We start from the raw sequence: 16,623 nt of genomic DNA on the forward strand, positions 1-16,623 counted from the left end.
TGTCACATCCTGAGAGGCGGGGCAAGATGGCGGCATAGAGAGGAGTGGAAGCTAAGTAGTCCCCCTGGAACAACTACAAAAAACCAGAAACAACTAGTAAATAATCCAGAATAAGTGCGGGGGGACAAACAAGACCATCCACTCATCATACACCAACCTGAATTGGGAGGAATACCTGAGAACACAGCATAAAATCTGTAAGTAAAACCTGCGGATCCAGTTGTGAGACCCCCTCGCCCATAGTCCGAACTGCAAAGCCTCGTGGTGCCAGAGAGAAGCTCTTTCCCAGCAAGCGAATATAGCTCAGCTGAGCTCCAACTGGGGTTTTCAGTAGCGAGTGTGAACTGCTCACTACAGGTACGCATCCCCAAAAAACAGACAGAGGCTTTGGGTGACGACTGACGTTGGAGAGCCGGAGGGTCGCCTTGGACTGGGTCTGAAGGGGACTATCTGTCTCTTTTTCGGCTCAGTGGAGAAAGCCCCAGTCATATTCAGTTTCCAGGGCTGTGACTCGGGGAAGGGTAGAGACAGCACAAGCAGAGAGCTAGACCATTGAAATGCTAATGACCTCCACCTGGGGGGTCTGTCTTCTCTAGGAGGAAAGGGGTGGGGCCCCATTATTTCTTTGAATATTTTCTCTGTCCCTTTCTCTCTTCCTTCTCCTTCTGGGACTCCCATAATATGTATATTGGTGTGCTTGATAGTGTACCGCTGGTTCCTCAGGCTCTGTTTACTTTTCTTCATTCTTAACTTCCTTCCGTTCCTCAGACTGGATGACTTCACTAGTCTCATCTTCAAGTTGTCTGATTATTTCTTCTTGCAGCTCCAGTCTGATTTCTGTTACTGTGGTCTTCAGCTCTATTCAGTTCCTTTTTATATTTTCCATCTCTCTATTGATATTCTCTTTGTGTTCATTTATCTTTTTCCTGATTTCCTTTAGTTCTTTGTCCATACTTTCCTTTAGTTCCTTGAGCATATTTAGGACCAATTCTTAAAAGTGTTTTTCTAGGATGCCCCAGGTCTGGTCCTCCTCTGTGATGGTTTCTAATTCTTTAATCTTCTTTGCCTGGGCCATTGCTTCCTGTTTTTTTGTATGTTTGGTAACCTTTTGTTGAAACTTGAACTTTTTTTTTTTTTTTCCCTTTTGTATTTATTTTTCTTCTCAGGCTTGCATCTCCTAAACAAAGTATTAGCATTTTTAAAAAATTCAATTTTATTGAGATATATTCACAAACCATATAGTCATCCACAGTGTACAGCCAGTTGTTCACAGTACCATTATATAGTTGTGCATTCATCACCACAAACAATTTTTCAGCATTTTCATTACCACACCAAAAGGAATAAGAATGAAAATTAAAGTTGAAAAGAACACCCAAAACTTCCCATAACCCCCATACATTTACTTAACAAATATTTGAGGGCTTATGCTAGTTGAGACCCTGTGCTGGGTTTTCAGACTAGTCCACAAAAAAATATGTGACACATAAAATAATTGAGATAGAATTGGAAATTGATATCAACCGCATGGCAATGAATCAATCAATCATGTCTACATAATGAAGCCTCAGTGAAAACTCTGGACACAGAGTCACTCCAAAGGGTTTTCATCTTAGAAAAGTTGCCTATTTCCTCTCCTTGCTGAAAAAAAACTCAAGGGAAGTTATTTCAACCCATCAGACCATAAAGCCAAGAAAAGCTGCAGTTTTGTCCCTCCAAGTTCCCCAGGAGCTTGTGGGGCTTCTAATAACAAAGGGAGAGAAAGATGAACATATTTGGAGTTAGGAATCTAGCTTTCAACAGAAGAAACCCCATACCAGGGAGATCTTTCACCAGTTTTTCAGGCAGTTTTGCTACTGAGAAACACCTGGGCCGGGTGTAGCTCTGAGTCAGTTCCAGGAGCTCTGCTGACAGTGGCTTAAGCCAGAGACCCACACCAAGGAGCAGATCCTGGAACCACTTGCTGGGGCAGTTCATGACCGTTCTACCTGAGGAACTCCAGTTCTGTGTGCAGGAGCAGCATTCAGAAAACAGGGAGAAGGCAGTGCCTGTGCTGGAGGATTTAGAGAGGGAGCTGGATGAGCCAAGAGAGCAGCTTCTTGTTAGTATACAAGAAGTGTGCTAGAAGGAGACAGAACCTATGGAAACAGCACAGGAGTCATCACATTTCCAGTTCCTTTCCTCAACAACCCGATCAAAAAGTGAATCTCCACAGTCGAACCACTCCTTACGAGAGAAGGATGGTAGGCCCAGGATTGACAATAGGGAGTTGATTGTACAGCAGAAAATTTCTGAACCAGTAAAATCCCAAGTGGAGGTATTTGAATGATTCAGTGGAGTCAGTGCCCAGAGACCTGACAGTAGAGAAGCCTTCAAACACAAGAGTAGTTCTAAAAACCTAAGGAACAATTTTAAAGGAGAAAAACAATTTAAACGTGATAAATGTAGGAAAAGTTGTATGCAAAACTCTGGCCTCAGTAAGCCCCAGAGGATTCACACCAGAGAGAAACCATGAGTGTGGTGAGTTTGGAAGAGCCTTCAGTGTACGCTCCAACCTAATTCTCCATCAAAGAATCCACTCAGGAGACAAACTCTGTAAGTGCAATGAATGTGAGAGAGCCTTCAAGGCCAAGTCATATCTTGTTCAACATCAGAGAATCCACACAGGACAGAAACCATATAAATGTAAAGATTGTGGGAAATGCTTTAGTCAAAATTCAGGGGGTTTTTTTTGGCATTAGCAAGTCAGTAATAGGGAGAAATGTGATACATGTAAAAAAGTTTTCCTTAGGTGCTCAAGCCTTTATCGACATCAGAAAGTTCATTCCAAAGAAAATTCTATAAATGTTGTGAATAAGGTAAAATTTTAGTCTAAGCCCATTTAGTACAGACTTAGACTGAGTGGACAATGGAAATAATGTAAAAGAAGGCAAATGTTATAATATGGTTCTCAGTAGGACAGGAGGCACATTTTGCCAACCTAGCCACAAGCATCTCTATTAACAATCACCTCGCCCAATTTTTTAGAAAATAGAGATGTCCTCACTTTGTCCAGTTCTAACCAATATGTTCAAAGTTCACTTATCACAGTTTAGTTAAATAGCACCACTCCTCCAACAATAAAGTTCAAATTCCAGTTAATGCAGAATAGTAACTGAGTAATTGCATAAAATACAACCTCACAGGCTAGCTCTTCAGGTGAAATATCACTATATAAATAACACATGTGCCTCATGATCAGTGCCCAATCATTTGTTTCAAAATCTATCAGGGATTGGTGACTGCATCTATTATACACAGATATCAAAGCTTGTAGTTGTGTTGCCTCCTTGACTCCCAGTGATAAACCCACATACCATTTTTAAAAAAATGTATAATTAAAAGATTATCCATTTGGGCAACAAAAATGAAAGTGCAGAAAAGAAATGAAAAATGATAAAAACCAGAAGGGAAATTCAAATTGAATGTAAACAGAGTGATGGAAGAAATAGCTGACCATTGGAATGCTGACCTAGCTGTTTGAGAGGCTCTAATTATATAGCCAAAGAAGCTTGGTGAAGGTGAGCTTAACGTAAATGAGGAAAATGGTTTGTGATGAAAAGGATGATGATGCCCTGGAGGAAGTGATGCCAACAAAAATCTTCACATTAAAGGGCCTGTCAGAGATATTTTATGACTTTGAAATCGCAAAGGATAAACTGTTGGAAGCTGATCCAAACTTAGAGAGGTGTATAATTTGCCAAAGCATAGCAAAGGTGCTTCGTATTTTAAGTTACACAACTAGAAGAAGGCAAGCACTGTTCAAACTACTGTAGATAAGTTTTTTACAAAGAAATAAAACACTTCAGTTCTTAATGTTGCTAGTGTTTTAAATTGATATACTAAATAAGTTTTAGTTTTATTATTTTATTATTTCTCTATACATTTATAACCGACAAGAGTTTTTAATGCTTTGTCAATTTTTTTTGAAAGATTGTGGAGGAGAAAACATGGAGAGAGGGATCTACATATTTAATGTTGGTTAGGATGCTGGATTGTGTAGCTTTGCTGGAGGACAGTGGGGTGATACCACACGAAGTTAAGTATGTCGGTGCCATAAGGTCCTGCAACCTCATTAGGGGGCATTTAATTTACTTGGAGTATCTGAGAGCAGAGACATGAATGGACATTTGCACACTGGTGTTTATGGAGAGAGTATACATGATTTGCAATGGGTGGAGGTGGCCTAAGGGTACACCGACTGAGGAACAGAATGGCAAACTGTTGTGTGTGCATACAATGAAATATTGAGCTACCGGGAGAAGGAGTGAAGCTGTGAGACATGCAATGAGGTGAATGAAACATGCAGACAGTATTTTGAGTGAACTACGCCAGAAACAAAGGCAAACAACACTGTAATGCTTCTCCAGTACGAACTAACTACAATGTATAAACTCAGAATTGAACCTTATAGCACAGCCTATCAGGGGAACGCTTATTGTAACGGTCCTTAGATTGTAAGCTCTTACACCAGTCATATCTATTCCTGAATTCTAATGGCTATCTCCAGATTCTGAGATGCTGATCCCTTTATGTATAACCTGATCAGTCCCTAGAACTTTGGGTATCTGTGTGACACCTGAAACTCAGAGCTAGAACTCGGCAGATATGAATGTCAGTATTAGCACATATAGCAATTGTTAAAAATGCTGAAAAATAATCCAGACTTCAACTGGAGATGTCAGTGAAGCAGATGTGGTTAGGACTAGGGCAAATCAGGCCAAAGGTTAAAGGACAGTACTGACTGCGTTTTAAAACTTCAAATTTCATGTGAGACCAAGGGAATAGATGTTTCACTGATGAAAGATCTATATTTCCTAAACAATCTAACTTGCACAGTTCATTCAAATACCATAATTACATGGAATTTTTAATAGGAAGTGAGACCTGGTTGGTTTGCATAGGTTACTGTGAAATAGCAACACATCTCAAAGTAATTTGGACAGAGAATAAAAATATATATGCAGGGCCTCCCTGAGGAGCTGGGGGAAAGTGCAGAGGTGTTGGGCTTCCTCACGTGGATTCTTGCTGATGTTCTCACAAACATTGAGGCTGGCAGTTTGAGGTGCCGAGCCCTCTATCATGGGACTTCCCCTTGTGAAGCGCGTCACTAGAAAGGAGAGGTTAAACCTGATTGTAATTTTGCCTAAGAGTCTCCCCCTGAGTACCTCTTTGTTGCTCAGATGTGGCCCTCTCTCTGTAGCTAAGCCAGCTTGGCGGATGAACTCACTGCCCTTCCCCCTACGTGAGATCTGACTCCCAGCAGTGTAAATCTCCCTGGCAACGTGGGATATGACTCCCGAGGATGAATCTGGACCCGACATCGTGGGACTGAGAACATCTTCTTGACCAAAAGAGCATGTGAAATGAAACAAACTGAAGTTTCAGTGGCTGAGAGATTCCAAATGGAGTTGAGAGGTCACTCTGGTGTGCATTCTTATGCACTATGTAGATAACCCTTTTTAGGTTCTAATGCATTAGAATAGCTAGAAGTAAATACCTGAAACTATCAAACTGCAAGTAGCCTTGACTCTTGAAGATGATTGTATAGCAATGTACAAGGAGTAACAGTGTGCTTGTGAAAGCCTTATGGATCATACTCCCTTTATCCAGTATATGGATGGAAGAGTAGAAAAATGGGGACAAAAAAATTAAAAGAAAAGTTGGGGGGAGTGTGTTTTGGGTGTTCTTCTTTACTTTTATTTTTTATCCTTATTTTCACTTTTTCTGGTACAAGGAAATGTTCAAAAAATAGATTGGGGTGAGGAATGCACAACTATATGATGGTGCTGTGGACAGCTGATTGTACACCATGGATGATTGTATTCTATGTGAATATATCTCAGTAAAATTGAATTTTAAAAAAAGATGATGGAAGAATCTTAATTTTTCTCACTGATTAAAATAGCTTTGCATGGTTTCAGTTTGTACGGTTATTTTTACTGTGCAAAATGAAGATTACCCTTACTTAATTTCAATAAAATTTGTCTAGGTACCACACTGATTTTTTTTTTTTACCAGGTAACAGTAAGAAAAGGCATGGTGGGACTTCCAGTATCCATGGAATGCTTATGTTACTCGTTTGTATGTGAGACATGGCCTGACAATCACCCCTTTCCAAATATACTCATCTGAGAATTCTGTTTCCTATTTATGTGGCATACTAAAATGTTTGCAGGGTCAGAGTCCTATCATGATGTGACATGCCCACCGGTTGGCATTTGTGCCAGTTTGAATGTATCATGTCCCCCAAAACTCCATTATCTTTGATGTAATCTTGTGTGGGCAGAGGTATCAGTGTTGATTAGATTGTAATTCTTTGAATGTTTCCATGGAGATGCACCCCACCCAACTGTGGGTGATAACTCTGAGTGGATAATTTCCATGGAGGTGTTACCCCACCCATTCAGGGTGGGTCTAAATTAAATCACTGGAGCCATATAAATGAGCTGACAAACAAAAGGAACTCAGTGCAGCTGAGAGTGACATTTTGAAGAGGAGGTACAGCCAAGAGGGACACTTTGAAGAATGCACCGAACTGAGAGAGTAGCTGCAGATGAGAGACAGTTTGAAGACAGCCGTTGAAAGCAGACCTTTGCTCTGGAGAAGCTAAGAAAGGACAAATGCCCCAAGAGCAACTGAGAGTGACATTTTTTGAGGAACTCCAGCCTAGAGAGGAACGACCTGGGAAAAAGCCATTTCGAACCCAGAACTTTGGAGCAGACACCAGCCACGTGCCTTTCCAGCTAACAGAGGTATTCCAGACACCATTGGCCATCCTCCAGGGAAGGTACCCAGTTGCTGATGTGTTACCTTGGACACTTTATGGCCTTAAGACTAAACTGTGTAACCAAATCAACCCCCTTTATAAAAGTCAGTCCATTTCTGGTGTTTTGCATTCCTGCAGCATTAGCAAACTAGAACATCATTCAAAAGGTCGGGTTGTTTTGTTTTGTTTTGAAGAAAAATAGTTTTTCTTGTATAACAAAACTATGTTAAATGTTAAAAAAAAATAGTTGAGATAAAATACATGGGCAGTGCCGTATTAGTAATTTTTATAAAAGTTTAATTACAAAAGTATAGTGGACTCTGGAGCCTGACTCCCTGTGTTAAAATCCAAACCATATGACAGTAGGAAAGTTGCTGAACTTCTTGGTGTCTGTTTTCTCATCTGTAAAATGGTAAGAATAATAGTACCTACATCATCAGGTTGTTGTGAGGATTAAATGTTTTAATCTACGTAAGGTGATTACAACAGTGGCTGGCATATAGCAAGTACAGTATTTAAGTTAGCTACTATTATTGTTGTGATTATTTCTGCTGCTATTAGTACTGTTCTTGTAAAAAGAAAAAAAAGCAAACATTACAGATAGAATGAGAGTTTCCCTTTTGACCATCATCCCTTATCTTGGTCTATTTCTTAGATATATTCGGCTTGAAGTATATCTCAGACCTTTTCCTGTGCATTTGCATACACAAATAGATATGTGGAAATATGTAGCTCTTTGGGTTTTAAAAAATGCCTAAATAGCATATTGTGCGTATGTACCTGGAGAAACAGAGTTGCTCTTTAAAAGTTTATTTTTAATCTTAATGATACTGCCATGTTTCCCATCATTTTGCCATTGTTCAATATCAGTATTTTAAATATTTGCCAATATGATGGGATGGTGGGTGAAAAGAATTTATTTGATTTTTTAATTTCTTATTTGATTTTTTAATTTAATTTCTTATTTAATTTTTTTTTACACACACACATATATAACGTAAAATTTGCCATTTTAACCATTTTTAAATGTCCAATTCAGGGCATTAATTATAGTCACAGTGTTGTGTAACCATTACCTCTATGTCCAGGACTTTTTCAGCACCCTATACAGAAACTTTACCCATAAGCAATAACTCCCCATTCCCACCCCCCTCAACCCCTGGTAGCTGCTAATCTACTTTCTGCCTCTATGAATTTGACTATTCTAGATATTTCATATAAGTGAAATCACACAATATTTGTCCTTTTGTGTCTGGCTTATTTCACATGTCTTCACAGTTCATCTATGTAGAGCATTCATAAGAACTTCATTCCTTTCTATTGCTGAATAATACTCCATTGTAAGGATATACCACATTTTGTTTATCCTTTCATCAGCTGATGGAATTTGGGTTGTTTTTACCTTCTGGCTATTGTGAGAAGTACTGCTATGAACATTTGTGTATAAATTTTTGTTTGAACATCTGTTTTTAGTTATTTGGGGTATATACTGCTAAGTGGAATTGTGGATCATATGGTGTTTATTTTCCTAGGCTGCTCAAGCCAATACCATGAAATTGGTCAGGATAAACAATAGAAATTTATTCACTCATGGTTTGAGGCTAGGAAAAAGTCCAAATCAAGGCAGTGCTTTCTTCTCAAAGACTGAGGCATCTGGGGCTGGCTGCTGGTAATCCTTGGTCCTTAGCTTGTCACAAGATGAGGCACATTGTCACAGGTTCATCTCTTTACACCTCAGACCTATGATCTCCATTAGAAAAGGCCTGAGCCTTATGGGGTCATGAGTCAGTGGGTTTGGGCTTCATCAATTAACCTGTCACTCAATTAAGAGTATAAGGACAGAAAATAGTTTAAAAGTAAAGAGCACTCAAGACAAGAATTTAACTTTAACACATTTTTACTAAAGGAGCCCTTAAGGTAAAATGAACAGGTTTACAGTGTAAAAATTAATTGATACATTACCAAGCCTCGGAGCCCCCACTTCTCCAGATGCAGCTGGACAGATTAGAGATCTCCCCCTTGTCTGAGTTATAGAAAATTTATAGCATCTTGATTTAGAGTACCTTTAATTAAGTCATATTCTATTTTTATATTACATGATGCATCGTGAACATGAATGACTCTCAAAGTGAAGTGTCTTGATTCACAAGTAGTTCAAGATCAAAGGAGGGTATCCACAGTGTTGTCTAAGACTTAGCCTTTAATGCTGCAAAACTCTACTAAAAATATTTCTACTAATTAAGCTATGACTTCTGTAAGAGCAATGTAACATACTTTTACTTATATAAAGTCTAAAAATTAGAAAAGAGATTGCTATTACTTATCTTTAACCTGTTAATATAGTTTTCTCATTTTATTCTATGATTAGTTTAGCCATTGCATCATATTGATAAATGTACATTTGATTAGGGCTGTATTCAACCTTGCTACATTACATGTGACTTATTAGAGTAACACCTGCAGCCCATCCTGTTTCACAGAGGCCAGATGATTATATGTTATCTATATCTAAGAAGACTAAACAGGCCTTTCTGCTTTCTTGAAAATACAGCTTTTTAAACTGTTTAGCTTCTCCTTCAGTATAATTTTCTATTATATGAAAAAGGTAAAATAATGACTGTTTTGCAGATATGAGCATATTTTACATAGGTACCTGGAGTTAAAGATTTTATTTAGCTCATTAGTGAAGAAATGGGGGGAGTGTTACAGCCAGTTCAAAGAAATACAAAAAGCTCAGGAAATGTTGAAATCAAGTGTGCAAATGGGAGCAAAACTAGCTTCTTCCACTGTGAAAAGAGAAATTGATTGAACCTCTACTGAACAGGACAGAATTTGCATGCCTCTTTTGCATTGCCATCAGTTATCAATAATTTATAGAGTTGTAGAATAACTCCCATAGAATCAGAATAACCTGGAGGAGAGTCCTCTAGACAATGCATAGTTTTCCATTGCAACTCAATTTTTTCCCTACAAAATTATTTTCATAACAATTTTAAGGCATCATTTTCCTTTTTACTCTTAGTCTGTCTTGAAGGTCCTGTTTTCCAGTACAAGACTTGATATCATAATGTTATAATGGTGAAGCAGAGGTGAGAATCCAGCTGTTCTTTATTAAGCCTAGGCATTAAAGTGACTTGTGAGAGTATAAAACAATGCACTTTTCTGTATATATGTTACACCTCATTAAAATTTACAAAATGAATACTTAAAAAGCCCCTTGATCACTTAGACTGGCAGAAAATCCTAGGTAACTATTTCAGTTTGCGAAAGCTGCCAGAATGAATACCAGAAATGGGTTGGCTTTTACAACAGGGATTTATTAGTTTACAATTGTATAGTTCTAAGACCATGAAAATGTCCAAATTAAGGCATCAACTAGGGAATACCTTTTCTGAAGAAAGGCTACTGGCATCTGGGGTTCCTCTGTTATATGGAAAGGCACATGGCTGGCATCTGCTGGTCCTTTGCTCCCGGGTCTCGTTGCTTTTAGTTTCTGTTTCCAGTGGCCTCTTCTAAGTTTCTGTGGGCCCTCTCTTAGTGCCTCTTTGGGCCTTCCTCTCCAAGCTCTCTGGGTATTTCGCTCTGAGCTCTCTTGGCTTTTTTCTGTCTTTATCCTCATAAAGGACTCCAGAAAAGAATTAAGACCCATTTTGAATTGGGTGAGTCACATCTCAGTTGAAACAACCCAATCAAAAGGTCCCACCACAATAGATCTGCACCCACAGGAATGGATTAAAAGAACATGTCCTTTTCTGGGGTACATAACAGCTTCAAAGCAGTACACTCCATCCTATGGCCCTCAAAAAGACATGTTCTTTCCATACACAAAATACTTTCATTCCATCACAGTATCACAAAAGCCTTAAACCATTTCAGTAACAATATTAAGTAAAAAGTATCATCAAAATCAGTTATAATCATGGTTTTTCCTAAGGCAAAATTCACAGGCTGTGGACCTGTGAAATGTAGAACAAGTTACTTGCTTCCAATATACAAAGGAAGGACAGTCATAGGATAAATGTTCCCATTTCCATAGGGAGAAATTGGAAGAAAAACAGGTCACCAGACCCAAACAGTTTCAAAAAACTGCAGGGCATATTTCATTAGGTTTTCAGGTATGAAAGTCATCTATAGAATGATGTTTTACCCTTGGGGCTTGAGAAAGTAGCAGTCTCACCCTTTCCAAGTGCTTGAGCAGCAGCCCTGCTGTCTCCAAACACTGGGATGAGTGTTCCAACATCTCCAAACATTGGGGAGATGGCCATGTCCTCCGTTCACCCTCTTGAAGCATCTAGGAGGCAGCAGGACTCTGCCATCTCCAGAGCACTGGCTCTCTCCATTCTCTGGCGAATGTGTTCCCCCCTCTCTGAAGCCTGGGTTGGCAACACTCTTCCTGAACAACCGGGTAGAAGTCCTGCCTTGAGAAAATTCCAGGGCGAACTCACCCTTTTCATGTGCATGGGTGAGTCCACTCTCCTGACCCAAGATTTCTTTGCTGTGGAAGTCATTTTTCCTCCAATCTATCCCTTTTCTGTCCCTTTTAGCCCAGACTGGCAATTGTTCCATTTATACAGATCCTACAACAAACTGATCGGTTTCACATGCAGCACACAGGTCCCAACCATCAGACAGATCCTTTCTGGATAACTCCATCTCCAAGCCTGACTCACTGAAATGGCTAACTGGTTCTTCCATGTTTAGTTAAATCCTCACATGGGGCACTAGCCTCTGGGGTCCCACTTTCTGGAAGGCCAGAATTTCCAAACCATCAATTTCCAATTTCTTTGTACCCAAGAGCAGTTCTCAGCTTATCCCTTTCCTCTCGCATTTTACTATAAGCTGCGAGGAGAAGCCAGACTTCATTTTCCACATTTAGTTTGAGAATTTCCTCAGCTAAATATTCAAGCTCATCACTTTCAAATTCTGCCTTCCATCTAACACCAGTACTCAATTTTGCCAAGTTCTCTGTCACTTTAAAACAAGGGCCACCTTTCTTCCAGTTTGCAATGACACATTCATCATTTCTGTCTCAGGCCTCATCGGAAGCACCTTTAGTGTCCATATTTCTAACAGTCTCTTCAAAGCAATCTAGGCCTTTTCTATTAAACATGTCACAATTCTTCCAGAATCTTCCCCATATGCATTTATGAAGCCTTTCCAGCATTTTGGTATTTGCAAGTCATAACACCCCATTTTTGCTACCAAAATCTGTTTCAGTTTGTTAAAACTGCCAGAATGCAAAATACCATAAATGGGTTGGCTTTTACAATGGGGATTTATTAGTTGACAAATTTACAGTTCTAAGGCCGTGAAAGCGTCCAAATTAAGGCATCAGCAGAATACGTTTTCTGAAGAAAGGCTGCTGGCATTCAGGGTTCCTCTGTCACATGGGAAGGCACATGGTGGCGTCCGCCTTGAATTGGGTGGGTCACATCTCAATGGAAACAATCAAAAGGTCCCACCCACAATAGGTCTGCACCCACAGCATTAGATTAAAAGGACATGGCATTTTGTAGAGTACATAACAGCTTCAAACCAGCACAGTAACCAAACCAAGGGAGTCTTTTTAACCCTGTAAGTTTCTACTCTTCTTTTTGGCCCCAGTGGATTTCCTGTACTTTTCTTGTGAGCTAAGCTAAGCATTTAAAGGTATTTGTTATATTCTATCCAGCATTTCTAGGTGTTTTGTAGCAAGTTATCTAGTACACCAACCATATTGCTACAAGTGGAAGCCCACCTTTCATCCTTAAATTTTTAACTATCATATTTAAACTTATATTTTTCTAACAAAATCTAGAAAAAGTCTGTGTGTGTATGTGTTTGTCCTTTCCTTTAATAGGGTAAAACGGGTAAGGTTTTAGTTTCCTCCCCACTCCATACCCCTTCTCCTTCCTGTGCCTGTCTGGTTACCATTACTGGTCTCTAGAGATGTGGTGAAAAGATGGGATGGGCTTCTGGCAAGGTGTTGCAGTGGCTAGCTTTCTGAGTATAGAGTTTTCCTGTTCCATGTGGTTACTTTAGGCAAGCCCATGTTCCTAAGTTCTGCTCATGCTTGGGTCTTGCTCCTGCATAACTGCTATTGCTGTGACACCCATCTAGATGAGAATGTCACCCCAGATCTCCCTTCCGCTTCCCAGTGTCTGCCCCTGCCATTTGTAGTAATCCTGTTGTATTTGTTATCTGTTGCTGCTGTAACAAATTACCCCAAACATGGCTTAAAACAACACAAATGTATTATCATACTGTTCTGTAAGTCAGAAGTCTGGTCTAAAATCAAGGTAACAGCAGGGATGCATTCTTACTTCCTTGCCTTTCCAGCCTCTCGGGGCTGCCGCCATTCCTTGGCTAGTGGCCATCTTCCTCCATCTTCAAAACTAACAATAATGGGTTGACTCCTTCTCATATCATATCATTCCCACCTACTCTTCTGCCTTCCTCTTCCACTTTTAATGACCTTGTCATCATTTGGTCTCACCAAATAATCCAGGCTCATTTCCCTATTTCAAGGCAAGATGATTAGCAACCTTAATTCCATCTGCAAACTTAATTACCCTTTGCCATGTAATGTAACATATTCACAGGTTCCAGGGACTAGGACATAGATATGTCTGAGGGCACATTATTCTGCCTACCATACCTGTCTTCTGTGCAGTTTGGTCTGTGGTTCCGTCTTTCAGAATAGCCTATTTGGCTGTCTTTCTTTTTATTTCTGATCCACCAATGGGACACCTTTTTTGTTTTTCTACACACTTTAATTTATAAATCTTTTCTCCCATTATTAGTGATGGGAGTGGGGAAAAGGCAACAGTGGGTTTTCAGTTAAGCATCTTAATCCAGTCTTTCCAATACTAATAAATTTTAAAACTGTCATTTAGTTTTACTGATTTTGGAGTTTGCTAGTCCTTAGGAGGTAATAAGCAGTGGGCTCATTGGGCTGACTACTCTCTTTATCTTAGTGTAAGATGTGTTTCACTTTAAGACTTTGAGGTAGGTAGGGGAGAGTTTTCTAAGTTAGAAATCTTCAGGTGTGGGGTTAAAGCTAGTAGAGCAGAGGGTTGAAGGTGGGTGATACCATGTATAGACATGCTGTACCGTTCAATGGGAAATAAATGCCCCAGGCTTAATAAGCTTAATAAGCTTTCTCCAGCTTTCCAGCCCCAATTTTTCTTGGAAGTTGCTTCTAGTCACCAGTGAGCAAGGATGCTGGAAGTATGGATTTGTTGACCATAAAGTCTTATGGATCCAGTGTTCCTTGAGACATTAAATATTGCCCAGTCCTTATCAGAAAAGAATACCTTTGTAGGAGTCACCAAAAGAGCATAAATCACTGAAAGAGTGAATTTAATAAACATTTAATTGAGAATTTATGATGTGTAAAGATATAGAATGAATATTCTCACAGTCTAGCAGAAGAATTAGAGTTCACTGTAATGTAAGTGCTGTAAGAGAGATATAAACAAGTGCTATGGGAGCATAGATGAATGAAAAATTCATTGTAACCTGATGGGTCAGGGGAAGGAAACATTCAATCTGAGTTTTGAAGAATACTAACAGTATGATAGTGGTCTCCCTTGTCAATCAGGCTGACCTATTTCAATATGAAACAGGTCTAGCAAATTTTTGTACTTGTCTTCAAAATTGACCTAATTTCCCATTATTATCATGGTTAAAATACCGTATGTAACTGTGCCAGTTTGAATGTATTATGTCCCCCCAAACACCATTATCTTTGATGTAATCTTGTGTGGGCAGACGTATCAGTGTTAATTAGATTGCAATTCTTTGAGTGTTTCCATGGAGATGTGCCCCACCCAACTGTGGGTGATGACTCTGATTGGATAATTTCCATGGAGGTGTTGGCCCGCCCATTCAAGGTGAGTCTGAATTAAATTACTGGAGCACTATATAAGATCAGACAGAAGGAGCAAGCTGCCACAGCCAAGAGGGTCACTTGGAAGAAAGCACAGGAGCTGCAGATGAGAGACAGTTTGAAGACGGCCGTTGAAAGCAGACTCTTGCTCCGGAGAAGCTGAGAGAGGGCAAACACCCCAAGTGCAACTAAGAGTGATATTTTTGAGGAACTGCAGCCTAGAGAGGAACGTCCTGGGAGAAAGCCATTTTGAAACCAGAACTTTGGAGCAGACGCCAGCCACGTGCCTTCCCAGCTAACAAAGGTTTTCCAGACACCATTGGCCATCCTCCAGTGAAGGTACCCGATTGCTTATGTATTACCTTGGACACTTTATGGCCTTAAGACTGTAACTGTGTAATCAAATAAACCCCCTTTTATATAAGCCAATCCATCTCTGGTGTTTTGCATTCTGGCAGCATTAGCAAACTAGAACAGTAACCATTATTAGATCAGTAGCCTAAAACTTGACCTTATGCCTCTGTTAGCAGAGTGAGTATCTTCTGTAGTAAATCCAAGCAGAGGTTTCATCCCCAAATATTTGTCTTTGTGATTTTTATCTGTCACGGGATCTTACAAATAGAGAGACATGTTCCTTTATTTTTTTCCCTGATAATTTTTGTTGTCATTATGTTACCTTGGATGAAATTTTTATAGAATTTTTAACAAAGAGATTGTCCTAGCAAACAGACCAACAAAACTCTATTTTTAACAACAATATGATTTTTACAAGCCCTTTCACTTTGGGGTAATACATTGGTTAAGCCCTTGAAATAGAAATGTGTATCTGTTTCTGATTACTGGATATTTTGGTTCCTGGGGATATCAATGAGCAGGGTAGCAGCAGCTGACCTGTAAAAGGTCAAAATCCATTACCTGCTATCTTTGACATTTGTCATAGTTTGCAGACTCCTAAATTTGTCATCTAAGTAGATTTTCTTTTTCAGTATCAAGTGGATAGACAGAAGGTTCTTCTGGAAATTTAAATACTTCTGTTTAAGTACATAACTGTAGAAGTTTGAAATATAGTAATCTCAATAGATTAAAAATATTGTATGTATTTGCTCACTGAAAGTCTGATTTGACGTGTTTGTTGTATTAGCACGGGTCAAAGATTTTATTTCAGATTTGGAGCAAGAGAAAAAATGGTTCAATTAAAATTTTTTAAGGATAGGTTATATAGGAAGAAAGAGGAATGTTAGATAAGGCCATTTAAGTGCAGGGCTCATTAGTTTTATGAGGCTATCACATTCTTATTGTGCAGTTTAAATTTAGATCCTAAGGGACCGAAGACCATCCCTGGAGATGTCAGGTATGGGCCCTTAATCAGAAATAATAAGTAATATCACTGTGGGAGTTAATCAGAAATACTGAATAAGAAATCTAAGGGCTTTTTTCCCCTTACTTCAAAGTTCTGTTTTCTTTTACATTAGAGATTTTTCAGACTTTTCCATATTTAATATTTAATTATGCCCACCACTGCCTTGTTCCAACCCAGCTTAGCCCCAAGGTCAAAGAACATGCCAGGAATGGAGTTAGACATGTGTTTAATGGGACTTACTGACATAAGATTATTATTCCATGGCAGCGGCCAGCCAGTAAAGATGGAAGTTAGCACTCCACTTGACACATTGTTAATAAAGAATTTTTTTCATTTAAAAGTTGTGACCTGTTGTTTTTGTGATATTGTAAGGGCTAAAGGCATTTTTAAACTTTACAGGGAAGTGTGACAGCAATGACAGTATTTTTTCCTTTGGATACAGCTAGACTTCGACTTCAGGGTAAGTATCTTCTGTAGTAATCATTTGGTTTTGGGGAGCAAACCTATTTCTCTAATAAGTTATAAATTAATGTAAGGATATTCGGTTTCCTTAGAAATACACTGTTGTCCATTTTTACTGACTTT

The 16,623-nt window shown here is 39.2% G+C and overlaps 1 protein-coding gene across 2 annotated transcripts in view; it reads left to right on the plus strand.

Annotated features, from left to right (window-relative positions):
* The window catches only part of SLC25A17 (solute carrier family 25 member 17), a 72,651-nt gene that overhangs the window by 16,724 nt on the left and 39,304 nt on the right, over window positions 1–16,623 (plus strand). The window contains exon 2 of one of the 2 annotated variants that reach the window (XM_037846110.1): window positions 16,438–16,498. The exons of the other annotated variant lie outside the window; for it this stretch is intronic. Within the exon in view, the coding sequence (XP_037702038.1) occupies window positions 16,438–16,498 (61 nt within the window). The remainder of the gene's footprint in view (window positions 1–16,437; window positions 16,499–16,623) is intronic. 2 annotated transcript variants of the gene reach the window in all.

This window comes from Choloepus didactylus, chromosome 8 (genome assembly GCF_015220235.1).
Source record: "Choloepus didactylus isolate mChoDid1 chromosome 8, mChoDid1.pri, whole genome shotgun sequence".
NCBI lineage: Eukaryota > Metazoa > Chordata > Mammalia > Pilosa > Megalonychidae > Choloepus > Choloepus didactylus.